The sequence below is a fragment of the Apus apus genome, chromosome 15, assembly GCF_020740795.1.
Source record: "Apus apus isolate bApuApu2 chromosome 15, bApuApu2.pri.cur, whole genome shotgun sequence".
Taxonomy (NCBI): Eukaryota; Metazoa; Chordata; class Aves; order Apodiformes; family Apodidae; genus Apus; species Apus apus.
Window position 1 is genome coordinate 7234532 of NC_067296.1, and position 13329 is coordinate 7247860.

The 13329-nt window shown below is 45.2% G+C and overlaps 1 protein-coding gene across 1 annotated transcript in view; it reads right to left on the reverse strand.

Moving 5' to 3' along the window:
• Positions 1-604: 604 nt before the first annotated feature.
• Positions 605-13329, reverse strand: part of KCNB1 (potassium voltage-gated channel subfamily B member 1) — a 115230-nt gene continuing 102505 nt past the window's right edge. Inside the window, exon 2 of the mRNA XM_051633249.1 lies at positions 605-3846. Within this exon, the coding sequence (XP_051489209.1) occupies positions 1825-3846 (2022 nt within the window). The 3' untranslated portion in view covers positions 605-1824. The remainder of the gene's footprint in view (positions 3847-13329) is intronic.

The window sequence follows — 13329 nt, forward strand, 5'->3', positions numbered from 1 at the left end:
CAGCTTATTGTTTGTTTTTTTTAACACTAGGAAGGAACAAAATGCAGCGGCTCGAGCGGCTGGGGGATCCGCTCCCGCCTGGCGCCTCCGCTCCCGTGGCCCAGCACGTCCCTGGCCCTGCTGCGCGGGATGGTGACGTGACCCAGCAGATACCCAGGTCAGGAAACACTCATTGACAGAGTTATTTACAACTGAGTTTTACAATAGAAACAGAGAACAACAGAATAGATTACCATCACAGTCATCACAGGACAGGTTGTGACTTGCTACAGGCGTGTAACAAATCACAGTCACGACAGGAGGCACAAATTAAAATAGTGCTTGGTTAAAGTGCTTGATTGTTACACTCTGACACTATCCTACTCCAGCATCGCAACAACAAAAAGTCAACGTAAAGTGCTTTTCCTCCCGCGAGATTAAAAACCAAAGACAAATTATTTCCTACACAATTTACATAACTTTATTGAAACAATAATATTTTAAAAACCTAGGCTGGTGGCTGCTAGTTCTGTTCACTTAAAATGGTCAGATCTTTTTTTTTTTCTTTTTTTTTTTTTCTTTTTTTTTTTTTTCTTTTTCTAGTTTCATTTAAAAATGACTGGATGTTATTAAAACATCAGGCCTGATTCTCCTGTCTCTCGTAGCTGCTCCGCGCCGCAGGAGCATCTCCTGCCCAACCTGGTGAGAGAGAGCAGAGCCAGGCCCGGGGTGGGTCGCTAACGAGTCCCTCGTTGCATATTTATGTAACTCTTGCATATCTTTCACTGTGCCGCTGGGGCACAAAAAGCTTCAGACCGACCGGTTCCTCTCCTATGCCAAGACTTTGGCCGACACCTGGAGCGGTGGGAAGGGGAAGCCCGGGAGCCATCCCGGTGCCCCCAGCACGTGCTGCGGGGGCAGCCCGGCCACCATCCCCGCGGGCAGCGCAGCCAGCACCTCCCTTCCACGGAAGGGTAGGGCAAGAGCTGAGCTCTCTTTCCAGTCCCACGCTCCCTGGCAGCGGGAAGGGGGTCTGGCTGCGATGCCTCCGGAGAGTCCTGCTTCTGCACGGCTCCTCCACACCTTCCCAGCGTGGGCTGTGGGTCCCCTGAGGGCCACGTGCTGGCCCTGGGGCAGGTATCGGTTGTTGGCAGAGGGTAAGTGCAAGTTTCACTATGTCCTAGGGGATGTTTGGAATTAGATACAAGTGGTGCAACTCACCCTGCTGATAGTTCAAAAGAAAACGTCAGGTCCTACAGGAGATCGTATTGTTAAACACACACAGAGCATTTTAATAATTGGTTTCTCTAGAGCGTTATTTGTTTTAAATGGTTTTCACTTGTTTTTTTCAATAATGCAGGTGTTCCCTGTTACCTTTAGACATAATATCCATCAGCTGTAGATGGGGAACAGCTGCCCTGAAGCAGTGAGCATTGTGTTTTTGATAGCTTTATATCAACCCCAGCAATTTATTCCAGAGTTCAAATCTGGCTGCCTTGGCATCCTTTATGGAACTAATGCAAATCAGATGTTAATATTTCCAAAAGGAGCTCTAGCGTTCAAGGGGAAGGGATGGATATTTGGTCACATTGGCTTCACTGGACAACATGAAAGGAGATCAATGTGTGATCATGATTTGCAATCCTTATTTTTGACTGATGTGGGCAATGTCTTTAGAGTTGTTTCAGAGAAGGACATTTTCACAAACCCACACTGGACCTCCCCCAGACTCTTAGAAACAGGTGGCTTGTTTCAGCCAAGTTCATGCCATGCAGAAGCTCTTGTTTTTGTGTTGACTGTAAAGACATTCCTTTAAACTTTCAGTAAGTTCTTTTGGAGCTCATCTCAGATGCTTTGATCATGTGTGTTAGCATGTCCTCCACTGCCTGGTAATACATGGACTTCTGGCGAAATGTGATTTTCTAGTCTGACAGTCTCCTGATTGCCCTGGGTTCTTCCAGTGATACCTTCCATAGAATAAATGCAGTTTTGTCCTATCAGCTTAGGGGAGGTGGGTAAAGCAGCAGCTTCTAGGTGGTTCTTCTCTGTTCTATAAACATGGTCCTTTTGCTTTAGATAACCACTGTTTGTAACATGGTACTTGGGACTCACATTTCCGGGCGGACTTGAATCATAAAGCAGCTGACCTTCATCATCAGTGTCAGCATCTATATATTTGTGTATACCAGCATCATGGAAGTTGAAAGCTATGCCTGTCTGAGTCTCTGGGGACTTTGGGGGGGTTCTCGCACTCGCGGTTGTGTAGATCGAGGTTTCTGGGCTCATGAGAGATCTGTCAGAGAGTAAGGAAGTATCTGTGGCAGCAGCAGCAGCTCCCCGGCTCGTGAGAGAGTCTGGGTATATTCTCAGTACATTTGATGCTGGTACTAATGTGCTGGTGTCCTCTTCCATGAAGTTGACTTTCAGAGACCTTAGTTTTAAAGGGTTACTGGCCTTTATGGAGCTTTTGGGACTTTCTATGAAAAAAGCAGAATGGTGGCTGCCTTCGGAGCTTGGGTTCATTTCCCCAAACCTGGCACTGCTCCCCTCTGGCCTGCCCTGCTCCTGGATCGTGTTAATGCCCCCTTTGCAGGGAAGGGTAGCCAGCGGGCTGTGGGAAAACCTCCCGGAGTCAGGGAATTCCGCCGCGCAGCTTATGAAGCTGTCGATGCTGGACATGCTCCTCATGTCAATGATCCCATCAGTGCGAGTCGTCAGCAAGGGCACCATAGGGCCGGGAAGGGTTTCCATTTCTAGCTCTTCCTTTTGCTTTCCAGGTTGACTTGACTCCTTAGTATTAAGGTTTGGCTGGGACTGAGTCTTTGCCATTTTGTTGTACATGTCCTCCAGCTGTTGGACATTCAGGTGCTGGGGACTTGAAGATGACCTGGCTTTTTCTGGAGACTCTTGTTCCTTAGTTTCAAAAGATTTACTAGAGCTAGTTTCAGAGAGTGTCCTCTTGGTCCATTTCCATTTGCTGGGAGATAAATGATTGTCCTGAACTTTATCCTTTTTGGCTATGCTTTCTCCGTTCTTTTCAACCACAATGTCCATAAGTTCTATACTGCGGGCAAACGCATCCTTCATGTTCATGGAAACAATACTGCCATTCCTTTTTGCTCTTTCAAGAGCTTCCCTGCGCTTAATGGCTTTCTCCTGCCTCTTCTGCTCTTTATAGAACTCAGAGAAGTTGTTGACAATAATTGGGATGGGAAGAGCAATCACCAGCACTCCAGCAATGCAGCACAGTCCTCCTACTATTTTACCTAAAAGTGTTTTGGGGTATATATCTCCATAGCCTACTGTTGTCATGGTGATTGTTGCCCACCAGAAGGAAGCTGGGATGCTCTTGAATTTTGTATCATCCTCGTCCTTTTCTGCAAAAAACACTAAACTGGAAAAGATCATAATGCCCATGGCCAAAAACAAGATGAGTAATCCAAGCTCATTGTAACTCCTCCTCAGTGTAAACCCCAAGGACTGTAAACCCGTTGAGTGTCGGGCGAGCTTTAGAATCCGGAGTATCCTCATAATCCGAAATATTTGGACCACTCGTCGTACGTTTTGGAACTGAAGTACACTTTTATTGGATTCTGTGAGGAAGATAGTGACATAGTAGGGTAGGATAGCTAGCAAATCGATAGCATTCAGCGGGCCTTTGAAGAACTTCCATTTCTTAGGCGAGGAGAGGAACCGCAAGAGGTATTCCATTGTAAACCATGCGATGCACACCGCTTCCACGTGGGCAAGCTGGGGGTTATCTGTGGTCTGCCCAAATTCATCCACGCCTTGTAGTTCAGGAAGTGTGTTAAGGGACAAGGCAATTGTAGATAGTACAATAAACATGATGGAAATGATTGCCAAAATCTGGAAAGGAAAGAGAAGACAGTGAGTTCATCTCAGAGGCTGTTATGCGATCGTTGCCATTAGCGCGGGGCTGGGTTGCCACTTACACATTTCAAGGCTCTTAGTACTCCAAAGTCAGATGACCAATGCATCCTGAGGTGATTTGATTTTGGAAGCTGCTTCAGTTATGTCAGATACATAGAGGAGATAAAGCATCTACTTCAGCTCCTCTCTGCAGGCAAGGAATGTGTACCAAGCAGCTAGGATGCCAGGAGGGCTGTGAAGCAGTTCACAGCAGGAGCTTTTGATTAACTACTAATTAGGTGCCCAACAAAGCCCATCTGGACAACCAGCTCCGAAATCTAAACAAGGAATGCAATTGTGAATGCAAGATTCCATCAGAGCTATGTCCTCCATTTAATGCATGGTCACATCTGTAACTTTGGGTGCCTCTGGCTAATTACAGAGATGTGTGTACAATTCTACTGCATCTAAGCATACAAGTAATACACGCTTATTTAATGACTCAACCCTAATTTGAAACTTGGTTGTGAAATACATGAAAACTTTACCAAGCTTTCCTAAACCTGCTGAGCTCTGAGGTACTCTGCATGTGACCAAGTGGCTATCCCTGCCCTCCATGGCAGGGGAAAGAGCAAACTCATCCAGGCAAACCACACTGAGACAGCCAGGTCAGGGCCAGTCCAACCGCTGGAGAGCCCATCCAGTGTCAGAAACCAGCTCTTGAGCTGGACAGTGCAAAGGGAGGAGCAGGGTCTGCACTGAGCAGCCTCTCCAAAAACCCATCTAAATCTGGTCAGGTCCTGGGCCACCAATTTCTCTGCAGAGCTAGAAAGCCTGAAGTGCTGGATTAATGTATTTGCAGCTTTCAGGTGGTGTAGGGAGGCTGTCCTTCCATACCTTTCCAGTTTTCCCTAATTACATCTTTTTTTAAAGTAATTTTAGGGAGGTTTTAGAGCTGACAGACAATTTGAGAAGGGCATTTTTCTACTAGTGAACTCTCCCTCTCATTTGCGGTTAATTGGGTGGGATTATATCTAGTTTCTTAGGTTACTGACCAAATACAGCAATGGTTTCAAAACACACGTCTATGTGACTCATGTTCTGTGTATTCATTTCAGTGTAAGCTCGTCCCTGATGCTCCTTTTTCTCCTTCTTGTTAGAAAAGCAGCATGAAATCAATTGCAATGTATGTTCAGGATGACTGGATACACAATATTAAGCAATGAATTATAAAACATACGACAGGAGTTGTGTGTCATAAGTTGGAAATCTGACAAATTCTTGCTAATAAGATTTTAGTCTTCCTCAAGGTGACCTTTCTCCATCAGTCTCACAATTCCCAAATATCCACAGTTGCTGCCTGGGGCACTGGAGAAAGAAATTCTTGTAGGATTTCTCTTCAGCCAAGCCCAGCACAGACATTCTGACAGTCAAGAAATACCAGACATGTGAACATTTATCCCTGAACAGACAGTCACTACAGTGGAACAAGCCTTGTTGCTGTGGGAGAAACATGCAGATCTAAAATGGTTCAGAAACATTGGTCTTCTCAAGAAAAGCCTCACCTCTTCTCCAAAGCTGAAAGCCAGAAATAGTCTACAAAGGCTGAAAGCTTCACTTGAATTAAATTAGCATAGCAAGCTTAAGCTATGGCTTTAGGAGAAAAGCCCATATACCTAAAAAAAAATTCCAAATTTTTGGCAGGAGTTTAAATTCTGAAATTTTGATTTCAACAAGTGTTTTTAAATCCACTTGCTGTTAAAATCCCTTCCAAATCAATGTAATAAAATAATTTAACTCACTAAAATGTACTATATAACTTTGATTTGTTCCTGACACTGCACACCTAGTAATTTAATCTGAAGAATGAGATTTGACTAGAAACAAAAATTAGCTCAATTAAACACTCTGGCTTCATTGTCTAAATTGGATTAAATGGAAGTGAGTGGTGTAAATGGCCTCCTGTGCACTGCTCTAGTACCAGGAATTTCAGAACAGTCTCACTTTCAGTTCCTAAATAGTTGCCAGAACAATGCTGGTAATATTCCTTTTTCTTTTTCAACAGGTTGCTTAAAAGAATGTTTGTTGTTAGCTGTGCTGTGCACCCCCATGGCACTAGCAAACCTTTTCCTGCCTCCTCCTCGTCACCTTCCTCTTCCAGAAAGTTGCTGCTGAAATACAAACAACCCCACAACAACTTTGCAATGGGGGAGCCTCTTCAGAGGGATGCATGGAAAAGCACTTGAACTGATGGCTTCAGTCTCAAGAGAATAAAATGTAAGTCAAGAGTTCTGTGATGAAGTGAGGAGAAATTTAGATGCTGACTACTTCTGTTTGTTTCAAAAGACCATCTCCTGCAGGCCAGGTAATACCCCCAAGAAGCAGGGAGCCTGATTTACTTTCCTAGAAGGCTCTTTTTGTGGTTTTGATGTAATTTTTGTTTACCAGCCCAACTTTTCTGAAGGTGCTTGGGATGTTTTCAATGGTAATTTAATTTTATTATTTTTTGTTGTTGTTGGTTTCATCTCTGCCCACTATACACAGAAGGGCTTATTTGTGGACTTAAGTGTACCCAGGGTGTTTTATCTCCTTCACTTCCACTGTAAATATTAACAGTCCATCTTTACTCAATAGATAGCATCCAGCAGCAGTAATTGTTGTCATACTTTCTGTTTTCTTTGATACACCTTCCTGCTTTGAAGATCAAGGCGATGCCAGATGAACATCAATTTAAAAACTAGGAGATCTGAGGGTAAAATTTGGTTTGGGTTTAGTAGATTTAGCCATGGAGCTAAGCAATAAACAGAGAGAGACATTTATAATTTCTCCTGCAAGTTGCAGCAAGATGTCACCTGTGCTCTTAAGATGCAGATTATTCCCCTTATTGATCTACTGCAATCATACATCTTGTCAGGCTGAGAAAAGCTCCTAAATGTGAGTTGACTGTCCTCAGATATTCAAAGTACTTTTCAGTTGGAGAGTACAAAAAACTGGGAGATGAAATATCTCCAGCAAGGTTTAGAGGATCCTTCTGCTCTAAAGCCTACCTTGTCCTGGTAGCATCCACCATTCAACCAAACCCACCCTAGGAGCAGTTGTCCACAGAAAACTGGGTCCAGCTGCTGCAGTCAGGCTGCATGCAGTGGCACAGGGCTCTATCCCAGTGAATTTACAGATTTCAGAATTCCAGAAAAAAAATTCCTCCACTAAACAAAGAGTTTCCCAAAGACTTTTATTGAGTGAATCTCTGGATTGCTGCTATGGTTCCCTTGTGAAACCCAAGGACAGGCAGGGCAAAGTTTTGAATGAATTTTTAGCAGTTGCCTCAAAGTGATTTGCATGATTGTATATACATGCTGGTTATTACATATGCAAATGAGACAAGCAAGATTATTACGTGAGTAAGTATAGCCACTTTGTGTGCAACTGCTGCTTCCTGAGGCAGGATGGATGTGCCATGCTTGCAAGCTCTTAATCCCCACTTCCTCCATCTCCCCCAAAACTAGGCAGCCACCATGCACCTTTCAGGTGCCCCCTGCACAGGGCTTCATTCTGCTCGCTGGGAGAGAGTGGCCCCAGGGACTCATCCTTTGTGTTGGCAGGGTCTGTGCTTATCCCAGGGGGAAGAGGGCTCCCAGAAAGGACCCAGTCTGCTCGGAAATGTCCTGTCTCTCTCCTGAGCCTCTGGCAGGAGCAGTTTGTGGGCAGCAAAGCTGTGCGTGGCTCCCCCCAGGCTGCACAGAGGCAGGGACATTTTAGGCAGGTGAGACTATCCCAGCATATAGGCTTGGTGATATTTATTGCTTGAGTATCTGTTCTTTGCACTGCTAAATACCCTAACTAAGGTCAAGACATAAGACCAGAGACTTGCAAGGCCATTAAACCGAATGAGACTTGGCTGTCCAGATCCCAGGGATGGCTCTGAGATCTGTGTGAGCATCCGAGATCTCCCTGCTCGTGGCAACATGCCCTACACATTTTCTGTCTTCATACTCAGTAATGAAGCTGATATAGCAAGGAGAAGGGGTGGTGTGTGGGAGAGTGTAGGAGGGTGTTTGAATATGGATTCAATATTCTTGGAAATACGACGAGGAAATTGTTATGTAATCAAGAAGTTCAATAATGGTTTTGTCTAATGTGCTTTTTTAGCTCCATCAGGGCCTGCAGAATGAACTTGGCATCAGGACCAGCTTTCATTCACCTGCTCCATTTACTAAGGGATTTTTCCTGCAGCACCCCCCCTTACTTCCCTAAGCAAACAATATACTTTGAGTCAGACTGTCCAGCTCCACCCTGCCATGCCTGTGCCAGCCTCTGTCTCCCCAGACTCTGGGAAGCAGAGAGCACAGTATATTTTGAGAGAGCGCCCACGTGCTGCACTGTGCAGAAACAGATGGAGAGTTCCTTAATCTCCCTGCTTCATTCTGCACAGGAGTAATGTCTCCTGCTGGTGGCAGCTATACATGTCTATTGTATTTATTGACAGGGACTTGGTTTAGGAAACATTTCTTCACTAGAAAATGCCCATTTATTCATTGACTGAAAGGCCGTGGTCACTTCTGATGTCATGGTTCAGACCAGTGGGCTTGCAGGATGTTTTTTTTATAGAAAATGCTGAGGTCATAATGGAAGATAATGCTTCTTGAATCATGACAAGAAGTTGAGGCCAAACTTGTGGATAGGATTGCAAGACAAATACAGAGAACTTTTAATCTGCTTTTTCATGTGGAAGGATGTTAAGATGCAATGTAAGACCTTGAATCTCCAAAACCCTTAAGTCCCACTGATTTCTTAACCCATGCTTAAGAGTTTTCCCTGGTCTGGCACTTCACGTGCCACTTTGTCCTGCCCCAAGGGGGTCCTTGAGACCCATTTGCACCAGGAGATCTGTGCTCTTGATTGGGGGGAGGACCCTGCACACACCAGCTCACATCCCTGCAATGCCCCAGTGACTGTGTCCACAGTCTGCAAGAATGTAAACTCCTCTGCTCTCCATAAGCATTACTGTATAGTATAAGATCCATAAAAACAAAATCAAGATAAAACCATTTCTATTTTGCTTTGGATATAGATGAGATCTTAATTTTGACATTGCCTGGAAAAGCCCAGACTGAATAATGGTTAGTTATTTGATTTCAGTTATAGCTGAAATAATTTCATCTGTTGAAAGAGTAAGTCTGTTTGGTTTTGAAAGGGATACAACACCTCTGTGCAGACTGTATGGCAATGCTTCCTTTGCCCACAGGCACCCAGAGAGCTGCAGCTACAACTGCTGCTGACTGAGCCACAGTGGGCAGACAAGTCGCCTTCAGGCATGGCTGCCTGTAACTTCCTTAATGTTGTTAAGAACACGGTTGGCAGAGAGCTATCAAGCCCCATTGCATGATAAATGGTGCCAGCCTTCCTTCTGAGCAAAGCCCAGCTGCAGATGGTGAACTGGAGAAAATGATCAATGAACAAAACTCCTGCAAAGTGCAGAGGCACACGCAGCTTTTGGACAGCGGGGCAGGGCACTGCTCAGGAGGGGCTGAGATAGGAGCACCTGACCTGTTCCTGCTGCTGCTGGCATGGGAAAATCAACCAGGAAACGAACACCTGCCACATGGAAGCTCAAGTTTCCCATCTTTCTGCTGGCCTTGCCTTCTGCCCAGGATGCCTACAACCCCAGCAAACAGCACTACAGCAAGATGTCCAGCCCCATCAGCACCAGAGCCAAACAGTTTGCACAGGCTCCCTGCAGGTGTGTGCAGGCAGACTTACTGCCACCCCTGGCTGTGGCAGCAGGGTCTGCTCCTGCCTCTCACCTCAGAAGTTGACACCTGCTCCTTAGGAGGGCCCCAGGCACGCCAGCTTTTGCTGTCCTCAACTCCCTGCAGCCTGACCCGGGGCTCTTCCTCCCTCCCTCCTGCTCCTGCCATCATTCTCCCAGCTCTCTTGCCTGACCTGCTGTGGGTTCATCACACATTCCCACTCTTTGTGCCCTGCAAATCGCTGCCCTTGGAGCACAGAAGCTGGAATGGCAGCAGGTGTCACACAGCCTGGTCTTTCCCTGGAAGAGAATCAAAGACCCTAATGATGAGCAGCCCCCAAAGCACAGGACATCCCACCTGCTCTTCAGCCCTCCACACCACACTAGCTGACATCCAGACCACCTGCCCAGACAAAACCTCCCTCCAGCTTAATGCTCCCCTTTCAGGTACGTCACCAATTCCTGCTATCTTGCATTCAAGTAGATAATGGTTTGGATTCAGAAAAATAATTTAAAAAAATAAAATGAATGCCTTAACCCTCAGCACTGGGGACTCAACACCTGGGAACTGCTCTCCAAGATGCTTTTGTGATTTTTACCCTGCACCAAGGAGAGAAAAGGCTCGTGATCAACTCCCACTGTCCCCAGCAATCTGCTCAGCCTCAGACATTATTTACAGGGGATGCTGAGCTTAAAGTGTTGGTGTTTGCTGGAGTAGTTGTGGGAGGGTTTGGGTTTTTTTTTAAATGGTTAAATTCAATCAGGAATGTGCCAAGATAGCATGAAATCAACTAAATGTAATTAAGCAAGAACTGTTAGCTTGATTGCTAAACCAGTCTTCCTCTCATGAATATGCAGGAGAATAATTGCTATTAATTCTTTTCAAATCTGAGACACATTAGTCCTGCATATTATAGTGTGGAATTTTTTTGAAAACTAAACCAGTTCCACTGCCACTTACTCACCAAGAGGTGTAATTAGTTTTGCTGCGGGGAGATTTACCTACTCATTGCTACCACACTGGGCTGCTACATGGTGAGGAAATCAGAGTAGAGCTGAAGTGATGTTTTGTCTGCAAAACGGTGACCTGTTTAACATTTTTTTTTCCAGAAACGTGTTAGAAGCAGCAAATCCCGTTACCAGCATCAGCCACACTAATGACGTTATGAAAGCCAGGAAAGCCTGCAGGAATAGTAAATCCCTACAGACAGAAAGGTGGAGGCAAAGTCCTCTCTACCTGTTTAACGTTTGACGCCAGCACGACCCCAGTTGCCCGAGCTCTGAGCAGTTCAGGACGCTGTTCCTTAACTTACTGGCAGCGCTGCACGTGGGCTCCTTCTGCAGGCCATGGGGGGTTTCTCCAGCGGGTTTCAGAGGGTTTGGTGGTTCGTGTTTTTTTTTCATTCATGCTTGGAACAAGGGCACAAAATTTATTCTGAGGTGCTTTTTTTGCCTTACAAGCTGGGGACTCTGTACGGTTTAGGGAGACAAATTCTCCTGTGCTGTTGGTGCAGCCTTTGCCCCAGCTGTGCAGCCCCAAGGTTTTCCCCTACACTTACAGCCTGATGTAAGAGCTCACACAGGGGATTACAGCTGTTAATTGTTTATTCCTTGCAAGTACCCTGCAAAGAAGTTTAATATTAGCACCCCTTCTTTCTGCAAAAGAGATGTATGAAGCCTGCAGGTGGTGGGAAACATCTCTGCAGGATCCCTTCAAGCTCTCAGCACCTTCCTAGTTCTCAGTCCTTTATTCTGATAAACCCTCTTGTTTTCCTGATCAGCTTCTCTGCTCTCCATCGTGCCCACCCGTATCTTTGTCTTTGGCAGCCTGTCCTCGTGTCAGACAGAAGAGCTGTGTGCAGGGACATGTCAACACAAGGGTCCACCCTTCCTCAGCCTGGGTGCCCCAGGGTTTTCTCTCACTACAGCAGAGCACAGAGCCCTTGGTGAGGGCATTGGCACTAAGTGAATGAAGTGTTTTAATCTCAAGCACAGATAGCTCTTCCTTTTGTAAGCACTAAGCACTGGATTAGATATCACATATTTAATAAATAGCAACAACTGTATACAAACTGTGTACAAAAGCAGCTAAAAGCTAATGCCTGGCAATTAAACACTCCTACTAATATGAGGCCTTAGCAAGTGGCAAGTAGAGGCAGTAGACACAGAATCTGTGAGGACACAAAAGAAAAGGCAGCATAGGTCAGCATTTCAACAAGAGACTGAGCACAGCTCAGTAAGATAATTTTGATGCATTCTAGCTATAAATGTGGAGGATGAAACTGAAGTGTGGCGATGTATACGGGGTTCTCTGCGGGATATTTTTTTTTGTTGCTTTGTGAGGTTTATTTATTTATTTTTAAATTTATTTTTTAAGGTTTCTGTTGAGCTCAGAAAAAGCTCAAACTCTGACATGTTGGCTGGCAATCTGGGAACATTCATTCTATGCTCAGTGACTTCTGGACATCAACACAACAGTAAGTCTTTCCAAACCACAAGAAACAAACACCTCCTCTGGGTAGCCCTCAGCTTTCTGATACCTTTGAATTCTCTTTTGCTAGCCTGTCCTCTGCTCCTGCAGCCCAGCACGCTCCCAGTGGACACTGCACAGGCAGGACAGCAATGAGATACACATCACAGGGTGCAGTCTCTTCTCATCCCCTTCTCAGCACAGACCTCTGAGGTCACCCTGCTGCTGTCACCCTCCCAGGTTGGTCACAAGCAGCAGAGACTCATTTTTGCTACCATGATAGCAGAGAAGTACTTTTACAACATGAACTTATATTTCCTTTACCACACCTTTTGTGTGCTCAGAGGACTGCAGAAAACCAAAGCTGAGTAGAAAGAAAAGGAAAAAGAAAGAAAAAAAGGGGGGTGAGGGGAGAGATAAAAGAAAATAAAGCCACTCTGTCTATTTGGATAGGAAGCAGAGCTGGTTTTTTTTATACTGTTTCTTGGGGGCGGAGGGGGTGTTGGTTCAGAGGGGGTTTTTTTGTGGCAGTTTTACTGATTTTTTTGCCCTAATAACAGTCACTGATTGAAACTGATTGGAAAATGCAGTCATGCTGCCTTCTAGTGAATGGTTATTGAGGAGAGGGAGCAGGCAGGGTTTCCTGCAAGTGGCAGCTGAACAGTGCTGGATGGTATGTTGGATTTGAATTCATGTGCAGAAGAGCAAAGACCAGCAGTGAAGACTACGGGAAATTATACACTTGACTGGGTTTCAGTGCATTTTTCAGCTGCTTGCTTTTTGTTTGGGGTTTCTGTGTTAATATAGGCTGACACTGCACTATATACTGCCTGGCAGAAACCAAGCTTGTCACGAATGTACTTCTTGGAAAGGCTGAGCCTCCCTGAGCTCTTAATTTCAGCTGATTTGACTGTCTCATTATCATAGCAGCAGATTTTGGAATAGCAAAATTGAACCTTATTTGAACTTGTTGACTACATGAGCACTGTTTTTTTTTCTCCTCCCCAACTCCATCCATGAATAATAATACCCACTATCACTTTTTTTTTTTAATCCTGCCGAGGCCTCCTAGTAACTGTTTGCCAAACAAACACATGCTAACATGGTGCACTGGGGGAGAAGCACATTAAAGAGTCTGAGTTTTGTTTGCCAAAGATAGAACTTGTCATTCCAGGGAAACGCGCGGTTTTGATGTGCTGGGAAACTTGGGATTTTCTGTCAGGCACGTGGTCCTGTTATCTCGCACATCAAGCAAACTGTG